Source organism: Rhinatrema bivittatum, chromosome 5 (genome assembly GCF_901001135.1).
Source record: "Rhinatrema bivittatum chromosome 5, aRhiBiv1.1, whole genome shotgun sequence".
Lineage (NCBI taxonomy): Eukaryota > Metazoa > Chordata > Amphibia > Gymnophiona > Rhinatrematidae > Rhinatrema > Rhinatrema bivittatum.
Genome location: NC_042619.1, coordinates 262738989 through 262755749, shown reverse-complemented (window position 1 = coordinate 262755749; position 16761 = coordinate 262738989). Strand labels below are relative to the sequence as shown.

Sequence of the window (16761 nt, the reverse complement as noted above, 5' to 3'; positions counted from 1 at the left end):
CCATCTCTCAAAAACTCAGTCACCCTTTACAGAGCATGTATGATAGCTCCTGTGTGTGCACGCTGTCACATGAGCCTTGCAGTCTTCCTTCGTCGAAGCTACCAAACAAACATGTCGCAATCATGGCCACACTCAGATATTTATCTCTCTTGAAGGCTAGTGCCTTCTTGTTTTTCTGCCTTGTTGCTAAAATGTTTTCACCACTGTCTTGGCAACCTCTCCAAAATTTCTAGCCAAAAAGAACAGCTGATGGTGAAGAAAGCCCATGGTAAGCAGGTTTAAGGCTTGCAAACTATTACAGCTGGGTGCCTGTCCCCCAGGGTGTAGTAGCATCATGCCTGGAAGATGGAGGCCCTTCAGAAAGTGCCAGTAGATAAGAGCCCTAAGCTTTGATGCAAGGCCAAGCAGCAGAGTTGCTCTTTCATCACAGAGCACAGCATCTTATGGCTTCCTGCAAACACAGGAAGGCTTCCCCCACCCTTTTCTCTGTGGTACTGGGCTCCAGATCCGTCCCAGGTCAGGGGGTTGAGCATGGCGCAAAAGCTATTGGTGCTGGAGGAGGTGTGGAGAAAGGCACCTAAGCAGCAAAGGGCTATCCCTATCAGAACCAAAAAGGTTGGTGTCACCAGCACAAGACCCCTGTGGACGCAGGCCCCTCCTCATCCCCAAGAAGGGCTGTAGCTTCATCAGCATAGGTGCCATCTTCATTTCTGGAACAGAAGATCCCCCATGGCACATAGTCACCTCTTCTACACAGGGCCAGCCAGGGTTTTGTCTGTCATTAATGCAGAGCACACACTCCAAGGCACCATCTGTGGAGCAGAGCACTTTGGCATATAGGTTCAAGTTCAACTGGAGATTCCAAGGCACAGAAGGAGTTATCAGCACCATGTACACAGTGGAGAGCTGATCTTTGAGAATTGTTGATGCAGCTGGAGAGGAATGCCTCAGAGCCATTACAACTGTGGTGCCAAAGCTGCTCTTCACCTTTACCACCAGTTCTAAGTGACGATAAGCCCATCTGAGAGTTTCTGAGGAAGATGTATCTGCTCCAGTGCTGTTGCCCCAATTGTCAGAGCTAGTGGAAATTTTCTTTGCCTCCTTAACACCTGAAGACAGGAGAAGGAGGTTAGAGCCTCTGCTTTCCAAAATGGAGGAATGTGAGAAACATCTGATCTATTCTGTCGATGAAGATTTTAGTGCTGCAGCCATAACGTCAGTCATGGCCATTGGAACCAAGAGACTCGTAGTCTGCAAGCTAGCAGCCTCTGAGAAAGATATGCAAAATCATCCACAGATGTGCCCTGCATAGGGGACAACCTGTTCTGTGATAAAATTAAAGAAACAGCAGCTCTTGTTAAAGAGCTTCAATCCATTCCAAAGTCTCTCTTCTGAGAAGTCCACCAGAGGCGATTCCTCACTCCTCCTCCTAAACCAGTTCTTTCTCAGGTAATTTGTCGCAACATCGTTCACCACTGGACTTTGGGGTCTTGTTTCATCTCCTTGTGGTTCCCTAGGTAACATTTGTTTTGGTCGTTTTTGTAAGTTTTTAATGCCGTCTTGGTGCCAAGTCAGTGCACCAGCTGTGCTCAACGGGCATCAATCTCCTGTAGCCTTCAAGTATGATTTTTGCCTCCCTTATTTTTCAGTCAGTTATGTCTAGCAGTTTCCAGTGATGCCCTCAGTGCACCAGTGTTAGTCTATCACTGATCCCTATGATACGTGTATCCTGTACCTGGGGGCATCGTATGACATCTGGAGGTGTCATCTATGTGCAACTATGACTTTGAAGGGATGATTGTCCTGGCTGGATCTGATGGGAAAGTGTTTTGGGCACCAGAAGACTGATCTATTGACATCTAAAAGACCACGCAGCTGCTCCGAGGGCTGGTGATGCATTGGCATCGAGAGAGCACGCCACTTCCTTGACATTGGGCATCAGTAGGGACCCAAGTGACAGGCTATTGCCTGGCTTTTCTGATTCAGAGAAGGCATCAGGTTCTTCCTCTTTGACTCTGGCACTGAGGAGCTCTTGTGCTAGACATCAAGCAATGGCAAAGAAGCACTGACATCAGTGGAGAGCAGTAAGCTGCAAACCAAGGAAGCCAGGGTTCAAATCCCATTGCTGTTCCTTGTAACCTTGATCAAATCACTTAATCCTCCATAGGCTCAGGTACAAAGTTAGATTGTAAGCCCTCTGGTGATAGTACCTGAATATAATCCTAAATGAAGTGCCGAAAGATGGAATATAAATAATAATAAACAGCAATCTGTGGTGATCTAATTCACTCACAAGAGGGCCAAAAGGACTAGGACCCAATACTTGATGCTCCGGGGGAAGGAGTCTAGAATTTCAGAGATCTATGCTAAATGCCCATATAGCCTCCTACCAGCTTTCCATGGGCCAGTACTTGCAGGACTTATTGAAACAGATGCAGCAGATGGCTGAGCAACTTTCTCAAAAGCGGCAGTTACTGGTTGAAAAGGGAATGGTGTGAAGAAAACACATGGTCCACTCGACCTTTGATGTTTTCAAGACTGCATTGACAATCTCTGCCATGGAGATTGGTGCCCGCAGACTCACCTAGCTGCGGGCTTTAGACTTCGGACCTGAGGTGCAGGAAAGACTTGCACACATGCCATGCACCGAAGAGAATCTCTTTGAAAATAAGGTTAAGAAAAAGGTGACACAGATATGTGAACACTGTGCAGCACGTCAGCAGCTCTCCACAGTCACTCCAGACCCTCCCTTCCTCTTCTAGGAGGTATCCAAGATAGGGTAGATGAGGCACTTTTTCTAGCCTTGGAGATGCTATCCTTCACCCCCTCATTTCTGTGCACAGCAGGCTCCGTGTGCCCATCTGAAGCAGCAGCAGCAGGCCCCTAAGCCATGGCCATCATTCCAATCAACACCTGGGACGGGGTTTTACCTGGATCACAGAGAGTATAGCCTGCATTCCAGTATCTGTACATGTGCACCTTCTTGTTGGAGGCAGGCTGAGGTTTTACATAAACAGTTAGCCCAGTGTAACTTTGGACTGGTTCGTTATAAGTGGGCTATAAAACTTTTAAATAAATAATTGGAATAAATAAATACAAAGCATCATAAAGAGAGGGTACAAATTAAATCCATTGGGTTTTCTGCCAAAGTGGCCCCCAGATTCAAATTGGAGGTCACTCACTACATCAGGAATTGCTTCAAAAGGAGCTTGCCTCCCCCTTGGAGACCAATGTGGTCGAACCCGTTCCACCAGCGGAAAGAGAGCAGGGAATCTACCTGATTTCGAAAGAAACAGGGGAACTCCATCCATCCTAGAAGACATTTTTAAAAAAAACGAAAAATTCAAGTTGGTTTCTCTGGACATCTTAATTCCCTTTCTTCACTCGATTTCAAGGATGTTTACACCGACATAGGAATCATATCAGATTTATTGTGGGAGATCGCCTCCTCCAGTATCGCGTGCTACCTTTTGGCCTGACATCAACTCACATGTCTTCATCAAACTTCTTGCGGTGGTGGTGATGCACCTGCACAAACTGAGGTTGCATGTGTATTGTTATCTGGACAATTGGCTGATCAAGAAAACATCACAGGTGGATGCCACAGAATTGAAGCACAAGATCTTATGGGTATTGGAGTTGCTAGGTATTGTCATCAACTATCCTAAGTCCTACTTGAGCTTATCTCAATTGGAGTTTATAGGAGCTCTGATAGGCCCAACTCAGGTAAGAGCCTTCCTTCTTTGTTTTCTGCAACAAAGGGCTATAATCTTGATATCTGCAGTGGAAAGTATCCAGATGAGTCAGCAGACATCAGCATGGCATATGTTGAGCATGTTGGGTCTTACAGTTCAACTGTTTGTCATTCACTTGGCACATCATCACATGAGGAGAGCCCAATAAACCCTCAAAGCACAGTGGCTACAGGCCACTCAGGATCTGCACAACAGCATCCATGTCACACAACCGCTCACAGTTTCTCTGTCCTGGTGGTGGAACAATTGCAATCTGATAGGGGTATATAAAATTGCCCTTACCAAGGATGCATCCAACCTGGAGGCGTGGAGCTGAGGTGGAGGGACTCTGCATCCAGGGTCTTTGGTCTTTGGAGCTAAGGGCGATCCGGAATGCTCTAAAGGCTTTCAGAGATCAGCTAGCAAACAAAGTAGGACTTGATCCAAATGGACAACCAAGTTACGATGTGCTGCATTGTCAAGCAGAGAGGCACAGGATCATACCTCCTGTGTCAGGAGACTGTCCAGTTGTGGGACTGGGCCACTCTCAAGAGATGGTTCTCAGACCCATGTATCTAGCATGGATGGAGAATATCCTTGCGGACAGATTGAGTTGGTCCCTGGAGCCCCATGAATAGTCCCTGGTCTAGAGAGTACCAAACCAGGTATTCCATGAGTGAGGCACTTCCACAGTGATCTGTTTGTGAACCGGAAGGTTTCACTTTTCTGTGCCAGGAAACGGGCACAGGAAAAACTAGCTCATATTCCTTTTCCCTCAGCTGGGACAAGGGTCTACTAAACGTGTAACCTCCAGTACCACTAGACTACAAGGAGGAGCATGATAATCATAGCCTCATTTTGGCTGAGATAGATTTGGGGACCACTCATCAGGGAGATGGCCATGAGGGAACCAATCAGGCTGGGGTTTTCCTCATATCTCATCATTGCAGGTTACACCACCCCATCATCAGGTCCCTGGGGCTTACTGACTGGATGTTGAGGAGCCAACTTTGCAGACTCTTGACCTGTCAGAGGATGTGTCCAAAGTTTGGGGGGTTTTTATTTTTTTTTTTTTATTTTTTAGCTTCAAGAAAGGATTCTACTAGAAGAAAGTCCTGTGGAAAATGGAGTAAGTTTGCTTTGTGGTTTGAGCAAAGAGCTCTAGATCCTTTCTCTTATTCCTCACAAAAACTGCTTGATTACCTTCTACATTTATCCAAATCAGGTCTCAAAACCGACTCAATAAGAGTTTAATTTAGTGCCACTCGTGGCTATCGTCAGCATGTGGAAGGTAGACCCGTCTCTGAAGCACCTTTGGTTATCCAGTTTATATGGAGCCTACTTCATTTGAAGTCTCCCATCAGACCTCCAGCCGGTTCTTGGGACCTCAGTGTGATTCTATCCCAATAATAAAAGCTCCTTTTGAACCACTGCATTCCTGTGACTTGAAGTACCTGACCTGGAAGATTGTATTTTTGGTGCAGTCACTTTAGCATGCAGAGTCAGTAAGCTCCAGGCTCTAGTAACCTATCCACCATATATTAAGTTTCATCACAATAGACTGATTCTGTGCACCCATCCTAAGTTTCTACCTAAGATTGTATCAGAATTTCATTCTTTCAGCATTTTTCCTAGGCCACATGTCTGCCAAGGTGAACAAGCACTGCACAGTTTAGACTGCAAGAAAGTCTTGGCCTTTTACTTGAAGCAGGCAGAAGACTATAGAAAGTCCACCTGGTTTTTGGTTGTTTTTGTCACTAACAAACCAGGGATTGCTGTTGCCAAATAGACTTTCAATGGTTGGTTAACAGATTGCATCTCCTTCTGTTATGGCCAGATGAGACTGAACCTGATGAGCCATGTCAAGACTCACTCTGTCTGAGTCATGGCAGCGTCAGTGGCTCACCTAAGATTGGCCTCCATTGAGGAGATCTGCAAGGCTGCAATGTTGTGTTCTCTCTATACATTCACATCTCACTCTGTTTGGACACCAACTCCCAGCAAGACAGCAGGTTTGGCCAGTACCTAAATATAATCTTCTTTGAAGTGGCTGAAAGGCAGAATATAAATCAAATAATTACATAAAATACATATATGAGGTATAGAACCCAATTCCACTCTCTCCTAGGGCCTGCTGTTTTTGTTCCAGGCTATCCCTTATAGATAAGATATAAAGTGGAAAAAAGGCTTGTTGCCAACAAAAATAATTTGTTGTGCTCACTGAGATTTGGTAGCTGTTGTCCCCGTTTTTCATTTGGAGCAGTCTGTAACTAGGGATTCCCAACTCATGAGGACTGCCAATCCTGCCTGTCCTCGGAGAAAGCAGAGTTGCTTACCTTTGACAGGTGTTCTCCAAGGGCAGCAGGATTTCAGTTCTCACAAAACTTGCCTGCCTCTCCTTAGATGACTTCTTTTTTTTTTTTTAATTTAATTTTTATTAAAATATCTGTAAGCAATCAACATGAAATCACAACATCTTTGCAGTAACCATAATATCCCATCTAACCCTTTCCCGCCCTCCTAACCCCCCATCCTCCAGTATCACATGAGTAAAAGAGGCATAGCATCCACAAAATAAAAACTTTGGACAATAATGATATAAGAAAATGTCCATAAAATGAAAAGAAAAATGAGAGCAATACACTCAGCACAGCACATTAATAATGCAGCTCTCACCACTGTGAATATGGTAGCCACATATCTTCAAAACTAGGCAATTTATCGTTCATAATCGTGATCAACTTCTAAGTAATATACAGACCACAACTGCCGGGCTCCATCGGAGGATATCACCCAAGTGTGAAGTCTGACATTCTGTTGTCCTCAGAGAACACCTGTTACAAGTATGCAAATCTGCTTTTCCTTACAAGAGTTGATTCTTCCAAAAATGTCCCTCTCTTCTTAGCATCACCTAGCCCTGTCCTCTCTACAGGAGCAATAGCTTCCTGTTCCCGGGCATCGGAGAGAAATGCATCAGCCATACTGTGTGCCAGTTGTAGACAGCTCTGAGCCCTGCCCCCCCCCCCCCCCCCCCCCCCCCCCCCCCCGCAGCTTTCCACTGGTAGGGAGAAGGGTCCCATCCTTCCTACCAGAGTGGCACTTGATCACCAAGGACTACACATCTCTTTCCCTCCTCTGCCCTGGTGGATCTTGGTCTTCAATTGAGACACATCTCACTCTGCCCAAATACAGTTGGAAGTGGAGTCTTTCCTTCTGCAGAAGGCGAACATCCTGTACTTTCTGAGGAATGTGGCCAGGAGTTCTGTTCCTAGTATTTAATTCCCAAGCAATCTGGAGGATTGAGGCCTATACTGAATTTACAAAGACTGAACAAACTGCTGATTGAGGAGAGGTTCAAGATGAACTCCGTCCAGACAATTCTCCCTTTTATTCAACCTACAGTTTGGATATATGCTCTGGATCTGAAGGATGCTTTTGTGCACATCCCCATTCTTGCCACCCATTAGAAGTTTTTAAGATTTGTGGTGAAGGGTATGCATCACCAATAAAAGTACTCCATTTTGGCCTATCTGTGGCCCTGAGGGTATTCACAAAATGCCTGGTGGTGGTGGCAGTACAGCTGTGGCAGTGCAGCTTCGGCAGAAAGTCTGCATGTTCCCATACCTGGACAATTGTTGGTGATGGACCCATCCTTGTCAGGGCTTCTAGAGTACACTTTTGACCATTCAGCTCCTCAAAATCCCAATACTATTTGCATTATACTTGCTCAGGCACACTTGGCTCATGGCACACAAATTTGGATTCAGCTTATAAAAAGTTGCAAAAAAAATATATTTATGTGTGCATGGCCCCTCAGAAATTAGAGGGAACATTGCTCCAGTCCCTAGGGTTTCTAGTTAATTTTGCCAAGTCGAGCCTGGTTCTGGTTCAGCAGATTGTTTCTTGAGCGTGGATTGATTCTCTTCAGGAGAAAATGTTCATTCCGACCAAAAGAACTGCAACTGCTGAGTGGCCTCAAGGTCTGTTCTTCAGCAGGTCGAACGTCAGTAATATTGATCTTGGTCCTATTCAGGCATATGGCTGCTGCAGTGTGTATAGTTCCTATGACTCATTTACACATGAGGCCTTCAGTGGGGCCATTTAAACTAATGGGATCAAGTCTATCAGCCTTTATCCCACCAAATCTCTGTGATCCTCGCAATGAGGGCATCACTTCAGTAGTGGATGAATCCAGAAGTTCTGAGAGTGGGGCTCTCGCTACATGTCCCACCATATCAGGTGACTCTGTCTATCAACACCTCTTCCAAGGGGTGGGGACTCATACCAGAGCTACACAGACAGAATGTTTGTGGACCCAGTGGAGAGTCATCTGCAGATCATCCTGCTGGAACTGTGAGCCAATCATTACACTCTGAGGGCTTTCATCTCCTGCTGGAAAAGAGAATTTTAAGCCGTGCAGTGTATGCAGATCTCTCTCATGGACATTCATTGTGGATGTCCTAAAAATTAGACCAGTTTGCGGTATTCCAGGACAGGAGTTGCCGCCTCCTGGCCTAAGCAGACTATTATATCCAAATGAGCCGTCCTTCGGAACATTAGAACATGCCATACTGGGTCAGACCAAGGGTTTATCAAGCCCAGCATCCTGTTTCCAACAGTGGCCAATCCAGGCCATAAGAACCTAGCAAGTACCCAAAAACTAAGTCTCTTCCATGTTACCATTGCTAGTAATAGCAGTGGCTGTTTTCTAAGTCAACTTAATTAATAGCAGGTAATGGACTGCTGGTAATTGATCCGTTTGCCTCAGAAGGCCATAAAAAGGTTGAAAAGATTTGATCTAAGTATCTGAACAAGTACATATTGGCTCCCAGTGCTTTTTTTCTAAACTGGAACATTAATCTGCTTTATGTATAATCTCCGATCCCTCTGATCACCAGGACTGTGACCAGAATGTTCATTGCACCAACCTGACTACAGCAAATGTGATTTCCATATCTCGTCCATCTGTCAGTGCAGTCTCCAATCCCACTGGGGATATCTCCGACCCTCATCACACAAGGTGTGCCATCCAAAATGTAATATCTCTGGCCCTCGTGGCATGAATGTTGCATGCATAGTAGTCTCCACTTTGTTCCTTCCAAAGGGAGTGGTGGAAGTGCTAATTTGGGGTAGAAAATCTTCAGTTAGGGGGGCCTATAATTTCAGGTGGAAGAGGTTCTCAACTTGGTGTGAGACCAGCTGTCTGGATCCCTTCTCCTGTGAACCAAGGAGTTTACTTCACTATCTAGTCTCTCATCTTTAGGCCTTAGTACCTTTTCAGAGGTCATCTCAGCACTATTGTGATGTGTCCTCAGCAGATGGAAGAGACTGATTTCTCTTCACCCTTTGATATCCAGATTCAGGAAAGGATTGTGGTCCTTCCAGGCCTCCAGTCAGTAAACCTCCAGTGCTAAGGGGCTCAACATATTACTGGCTCAAATTGTGAATCCTTCGCTGAACCCCTCAAGTCTGTGGACATCGTAGCTGTCATTTCAGCTGAAAGAGCAAGTGAATTGCAATCTCTGGTCTCCTCACCATACTTACAATTATTTTTTTTTTTTAAACAGGGTGGTTCTGCATACTCACCCTAAGTTCCTTCCAAAAGTTGTGCCTGCACTCCACATTAACCAAGCTATTGTGCTGCCTAATTTCTTCCTGAAACCACACGCAGACAGGAGAAAAGGGCTCTTCAATCCTTGGACTAAGAGAGTCCTAACATATTATGTGAGAGAGACTCAGTCTCATTATCGAGCTTCTCAACTGTTTGTATCCTTTCATCCCAATAGATTGGGAGTGGCAGTGGCCAAACAAACTGTCCAACTGGCTAGCAGACTGTATCATGCACTGTAATGTGCTGGCTAGCCTATACATTACAAATGTTGTCAAAGCTCATCAATCAAGAGCCATGAAGGCTTCAGTAGCTCATCTCAGGGCCACTTCAATTGAAGACGTTTGCAAAGCTGCCACTTGGTTGTCTGTGCACACCTTCTGTACATAATATTATTTATCCGGGCAACATGCCCAAAGTGCGCAGCCTGCTTTCCAGTAGTTCACACTCCACTTCCTGGGGTCAGGTTGTGTTAAGTAGATGCTCCCACTAAACAACCTTTAGCTTTGGACTTCCCCGTGCATAATGGCTAATTCATATCTGCTTGTAGATGGGGGAAAAGGAGATTTTCTTACCTGCGAACAAGTTTCTGTGTAGACAGTAAGATAGCCATTCTTAATATCCAGCCACCTCCATGGCTTAAGCTCTGGAAGAGACTGAGGGGGCTCACAGGATAGTGCATGCGCACAAGAACTCCTGCACGTGCTCAGTAAAGGTTTACTGAGCTTTTGAGAGATGGGTCTGTTTTGACGCCATCAGAAGATGTCTCCCATGTGTAATGGCTAATTCATCCTGCTGTCTCCAAGTAAGCAAGCTTTGCTTTTCTCCTGCTCCTTTTGTTTTAATTGTGGTGACCAAAGAAGGCCAGGACAAAACAAATACATTTTGGTTCACGTAAGTCCTCCAGGCACGGGAGATGATGACTGTCCCAAGGTCAGATATTCAGGGGGGGGCAAAGAGAAGAGCCTTGAACCCTGAACTTCTCCTCCTAAATTGTGCTCTAATGCTTTCCTCCTTAGACTGCTACCCACAGTTCTAGCTTTACATTTTAGCAATGGGGAGCATCTCAAGCTTGTCTTTCTTTGGTGTGAGCAGAGTAGACGTGCTCCGCAGTCTGCTGTCCTGCCCAGGGATTTAGATTATGGATCTTGAGGGAGGAAACTGTTGCATCCAGGCCAAGTGGAAGCAAAGCCCAGGGATTAACAGTGGGTGAAAAACAGCTGCTCTAGAGGAGGCAAAAGGAGATGGCCATAGAGCCTGTCAGATATCAGTGGAGAGAGATTATTGTGCCTCACAGCACAAGGGCAAAGCTCACCAGACAAAAGTTTGCTTGGATCACAAGGCTTGGGGGGGGGGGGGGGAGAGGGAGGGGTTAGTAATCTGAGGTTAAAATGTATCTAAAATTATCTATCATGGCATCTCCTAATGGGTACTCAGTGCTTCCTGTTAACTTCAGAATTATTAAAACCTGACTGAAAATATAAGCAAGAGAATTTAAACAGCCTTTTCTTTTTCTTTTACTTCCAAAGGTCAGAGATCAAACCTGGAGCATCATTATGGACTCTGTGGTGCCCTCTGATAAGGGGAACTATACCTGCCTCGTGGAAAACAAGTATGGGAGCATCAACCATACCTACCAGCTGGATGTCATTGGTAAGGATATTAAGGGCTGGGTGGAAAGGTAGTGGGGGAGTTAGCGGCATTCAAGGGCAGATTCCAGTCTCGGCCACCTTCCCTTTCTCGCTCCTGATTAGCTCCAAAACTCACAGCTTCTGTTTGACTCCCCATATATTGACATCTTAAGGAAGGCAGAAGAGAGTTTGGTTGTCTCTGCAGCCTCCTCCCCCCCCCCCCCTCACGTGGGTCGGTATCCAAGCTGTACCTATGCTGTTGCACACCTCTCCTTCCCCATCACCTTTCCTACCCTCTGCTTCGCTTCCTAGCCCAGCCTATTTGCCTCACATTTTCCTGTTCACCGTGGGCCTGATTTTTCCAAAGCATTTACATGCATGAAACATAAAAAGGCATTCTGGGGATGGAGTTGGGAAGGGGGAAACCATTTAAGTGCATACTTTAGATTTTCGGAAGTACAGTATTCCGCAAACGCCGCCTAATTTTCAGAGTTTGTGCGTGTAAGCCTGCTTTTAAAAATTCGGACTGAAGCCTGCGTGTACTTTTTATATGTGGACGTCAGCGCTCCCTGCCACATACTAGCATTCATCACTGTTATTTTTGGTCTTACTGGTTTGTCAGAATGGTGACTGGGAGAGGGTGTGCTCTGCCTTATCTATGAAGCTTGAGGTCAAGTCAGAATAGCTTTCTGATTCACCTCCTGTGACATGTAAAGTCCCAAAGCAAAATGATTTATCCCCTTCCTTCAGTTCCCCAGTCATGTTGCTCCTTCTCTGCCTCACAGACATTCTCCCTGCTATACTGTAGCATTTCTGCTCTTCAAAATGCAGAGTTTTCAAATAAGTGCAAACCTTTATTAGCTGAGGGAATAAAGAGAGAGATTTTAAAACACGATCACTTTAGTTCTGTTCTCATTAGACCTGGCTGTGTGTTTCCGAATGTGGAGCTCCTCTGAACATCAGCAAATCAACCCTTAAAAACTGGGATTTCATTTGATTACATTAAACAAGCCAGAGCTTGAAACAAAGGACTTCTTAATGCAAACGCCCCACACCAGAAGGGTCTTTGTGTAGCAACTGGGGCTTCACTAAGCTTCCTTGACCTTATAACTCCCCTGAAGGGTTAGGCATGTTTGCTCACTCTCCCCCTCCCCCAGTTTCTCGACAGGAATTTCACCTGTCCTGTTTTTCTCAGACCCTGAATTCATGGCTGTTTGTGCTTTAGATAAGTCTGATCTCTCTTTCAGAGGTTAGTTTACTTGCGGATATTCCAATAGGAAATAATCCCTCACTTGGCTGGCGGTTTCTTCAGTTTGAGTAAACAAAATAAGAATGGTGCCAGTTTGCCTTTGTACGTTGTGGGATTCCACTTGAATGTTGGAATGACAGATCCATGGTCTCTGCAAGGCCTCGGTTAGAATATATATTTTTTTTTTTTTGCTGGTAATGATTATTGGGAAGTGTTATTTCAAGCCATGCTACACCTCAGGGTCGTAGGGAACTTTTGAGTAGAACCAGCTCAAGAAGCTGTCACCAGGTAAGGGCATCTCCGGTGAGGGCAAGTCCTCTCTGTGCCTGCTGCCTACCAATTTATCTTGCTAGGATTCAGTTGTTACTTGTGTGAATCCTGATTGATCATCAGGGCAGAATTCTACAGGCCATTGTAGGCTGGACTCTGATTCTGCATTTTGCCCAGTAACTGCTAATTAAGACAGAATGGAATGCTCTTTCCAAACACTTGAGGGTAAATTTTGAATAGGGCACCTGACCAGAAAGGTAGTTCCATATTCATGGGACTCAGCCATTTCTTTAGAGGTTAGTAGGATGATTTTGTTAGCCATGCTATTTAGCAAATCTGCCTGCTGGAGAGAGGCGGGTTAGTATGGACAGTTGTAAAAGTACTGTCAAGGGATTGTCCAGCTTTTCCTAACATTTCATCCGGAAAGCAGAACAGAGCTGATGCCTTTGGTTGAGTTTGTAGAGAGGATGGTGGAAGTTCTGAATGAAAATAGTGTATGAAGACCAATTTCTGCAGGGGGACAAGGCTGAAACATTTTTTTCTCCGAGGACAAGCAGGATAGTCGTCCTTACACATGGGTGACATCATCAGATGGAGCCCCGATGCGGAAAACTTATATCAAAGTTTCTAGAACTTTGACTAGGCACACTGAGCATGCCCTATACCATGCGTCCATGTGGGGTCCCTCCTTCAGTTTATTTTTTTTTTTCCCGCGGAGCTGTAAGTCTTGCGGTGTGATTGAGCTCACTTTGGCTTTTTGCCTTGTGGAAAACTTTTTTCTTTGCGTTTTTTCGCGGTTTTCTCTTTGCTCCATCGCCAGGTCCCTCTCAGTGCCTTCCTGTAGTGTCCCCAGACAGGGTTTTCAGTGTTTCAGGTAAGTTTCCTATCACGGTTGATTTCCCCCTATGGTGGCAGTGCCTCAGTGCCCACCAGCCATCGATACCCACCGCCATCGCTTTCAACTTACGTCCCTTTTGTTTCGCCCCCTCATGGCCATGTCCAGTTTCCGCCAATGCCCGCAGTGCCCAAGGGCCATGTCAATTACTGATCCACATGAGTTGTTCCTCCTCTGCCTGGGTGCATCGCATGATGTCCGGGATTGCTGCTTGTGCACCCAGATGACCCCGAAGGGACATCGGCTTTGACTCAACAAGAAGGATCAGCTCTTTAGGTCGAGGAAGTCCGAGCCATCGGCATCACCTGCATCAGCATCAAAGAACCTCTGTTCTGTCAATGTTGCTGGTGGATATGGGTGTCTGAGACCGACCGTTATTGAGCTTCTCTGAGCTGAGGATGCCAGGTTTGTCGTCTTCGACCTCGGCACCAGGGAAAGACCAGGCTGAGCATCAGCACCAGTCCCTGTCTACGCACGGTGCCAGGCATGGGGATGCACTAGCTTTTGCCTAGTAAGAGTTCTAGAAACTTTGACATAAGTTTTCTGCATCGGGGCTCCATCTGATGATGTCACCCATGTGTGAGGACTAACATCCTGCTGTCCTCGGAGAACACTTGTTACAGGTAAGCAACTCTGTTTTATCCTCTTTTTGCCAAATGGGGAAATGTAACAGTAAAATAACTTGAAAGTGGATGAACGCTGTGCATACAGTTCTTAGAGGTTTAACTTACAATAAGTTAATCCCCTGGATCACCTGAATATCACTAGCCCTCTGCTGTGTTTTTGCAGGTACTTCTTCTGGTTGCTGTGTTTGTTAGAATGAATCCTGTGCATCTCATTTTAACAAGGACTACTTTTAGTTTACCATTGTAGTTTGAAGACAAGATGTCTCCAAGCTTACTGTCATTTAAAACTGAATAATGGTAAACCCTGCGGCTGCTAGCTTGGTGTTAAGCGATCCGCATTTTACTGTTTTTTAATCTATTTGCTCAAGTTACACATGCGATTATGTTTCTGCTAAATATTTCAGCATAGACACAGAAAGGGGACTGTTTTGAAGACTCAGCTAGAGGTATGCCACATACCCTTCTGGTTTAGTTTCTGGGTGTGCAAGAACAGGCCTGCAAAACGGAGCCTGACAATTGGCAAAAGCATGCGCTGTGGCCTAGAAGGAAGGTAGGTGCAGAATGCCTGGGTCAGCCATGCTGAAATTCCTGGAATGTCGGCGTGCCACGTGATTGCAACCTCTTACATCTGAGCCAGGTAGATCTGGGGCTCTTGCTGAGGGAAGACAGCTGGCGCAGACACTGGTTGAAAGGGCTGGAAGAAAATTACAGTAAATCTTTTCTTTTTTTTTTTTTTCACAGACCACAGATGGGTCTATGCAGCACTGAGCGAGGCAAGATGCCTTGATGGCTACCCTAGCTGCGATTGTATTTAAACTGCCACCCCCACCTTACCCCTCAGTACAAATTCCTGCACTATTTTCATTCAGCACCTACTCTGCCTCCCGGAGAGACAGACCTTAGTGCTTAATTTCAGCACTGTATAATAAATCAAGTGCAATGGCTTGGGCTAGCATCCATCAGAGAAGAGTGCGGCCCTGGCTCTTGGGCCTGCTGCCTTACCCTGTCAAACTCCTGTTTACTGCTTGTCTTTATCAGCCGTGCCTTCACTTCTTAGAAAAAAACTGGAACCACAAGTCCAGAGATGCAAAACGCAGGGTGAGGCAGGGCTAGTTGATAACCCTGTTTAAAATAAGGAAAGATCAGCAGCAGGGTAAAAATAATAGGGCATCCTCAGCAGACGGGGATGAAAGTTATTTCCAAAGAATGTGAAAGTAACAGGGTCATTAGAATGTGTGTCTGGGGCTTTTGAGGGTTTTTTAGGTAAGTTACCTATTTAATGAAATGAAAATTGGCACAGTTCACGTCTGCCCCGTTCTGGTTTTTAGTTCATTTCTTTAAAAAAAAAAAAAAAAGATTAGCTCTCCTACCTATTGGAGCTTATCTCTTTCAGTAAATGATTCACTGCTGTCTGCTGATCCTTATCAAGGTTTGCAGGGAGGGGAAAGGGACTGTGCAGTCTGAGAAGCAGATCCATGGAAGGACATTGTTACAAAAGGCACATACTTTCTTTTTTTTTTTTTTTACTTGAAAAAAGAAGTGAAGACTAAAGGAGAGACCAACAGACCTATAAACCAGTTCATATTCTGATCAGTCTGATCAATCAGGAATTCCCAAATTTAATTTTGGGAGTCTCCGTCGAGTCTGGTTTGCAGGATAACTCAACTTATGAAAATTAACTCGGTTCTTAGACCAAGCAGAAGCAGATGAGAGTTGCTGAGTATTTGTTGCCTCCTACTCCGGTTGCGGGTCCTTGTCACGGATGGTTATTGCGGCTGTAATACCCCGGTGACTTGAAGCACTGCCCGCGCTGGGCTCCCGTTTGTTCTCTGTGGGAATAAGCCCACAGCTCTGGTTGTTGCTGCGGGTTTTCTTGCCTCTCCGTTTGGAGCACAAAGCTGTGGCCGGGGCCTGTATCGGACTTCCTCTCCAGTGAATCTTGCCTTAGCTGCCTGGGTAGGCCTCAAGCGGCTTTCAGGACAGGAAGCAATTGAAGCTTAATAAGGATGATTGTGTGGAAAAACAGGATTTGGGGGGGGGGGAGAAGAGAGGAGAGGGGTTGGCGAGAGTAATGAAGCTTTGTATTATAGAAAGTATGCTCAGCAGTCTAAGGCGGATAAGCTTGTTTTAGAAAGAGGAAAGGTTTTCTTTTGGCAGGGGAAATGGCCAGCCCTGAGAGATTTACCTCAGGAAGAGTTTTGTTGATTTTTTTTTTTCCCTAGAGAGGGATTAAAAAGAAAGGAAAACTTTGTTTGGAGCTCCCTTCATATTTCTTTGGGACTCCCATCTTTTTCCTATGTAGGGACTGGAGTGCCCTGATCCCTACTTTGTCCTATCAGGAACGAAGCTGTTGAAGCTTTGTTGGCAGAATTTGTTCTTGCTCTGTTTGGCTTTACCTGGTGCATTTCTTTCTTTTTTGTCTCTGATGGGATTCGCCTCCATCTTGATGGTCCGTGCCCGTGGCAGCTTGCTCAGAGTTATTCCAGCTTGGATGTGGCACATGAAAACCACACTGGCTCAACCAGTGGAGGCCCCTCACTTTAACTTTTATAAGCTCCAAGTGCTGAAAAGAATAAGACCTCTCTTCCACACACATGACTTTAGAACGATTCTACAATCAATCATTTTCGCAAAGCTGGACTATTGTAACACCATCATGCTAGGTCTCCCCTCATCACACACCAAACCATTGCAAATGGTCCAAAATGCCTCCGCCCGAATACTCACTAACACCAGGAGAAGAGAACA

General features: G+C 45.5%; 1 protein-coding gene across 7 annotated transcripts in view; it reads left to right on the top strand.

Annotated features, from left to right (window-relative positions):
* The window catches only part of FGFR1 (fibroblast growth factor receptor 1), a 134816-nt gene that overhangs the window by 82788 nt on the left and 35267 nt on the right, over window positions 1–16761 (top strand). For all 7 annotated transcript variants that reach the window (XM_029603940.1, XM_029603944.1, XM_029603939.1 and 4 more), the window contains one exon: window positions 10872–10995. In XM_029603940.1, the coding sequence (XP_029459800.1) occupies window positions 10872–10995 (124 nt within the window). The remainder of the gene's footprint in view (window positions 1–10871; window positions 10996–16761) is intronic.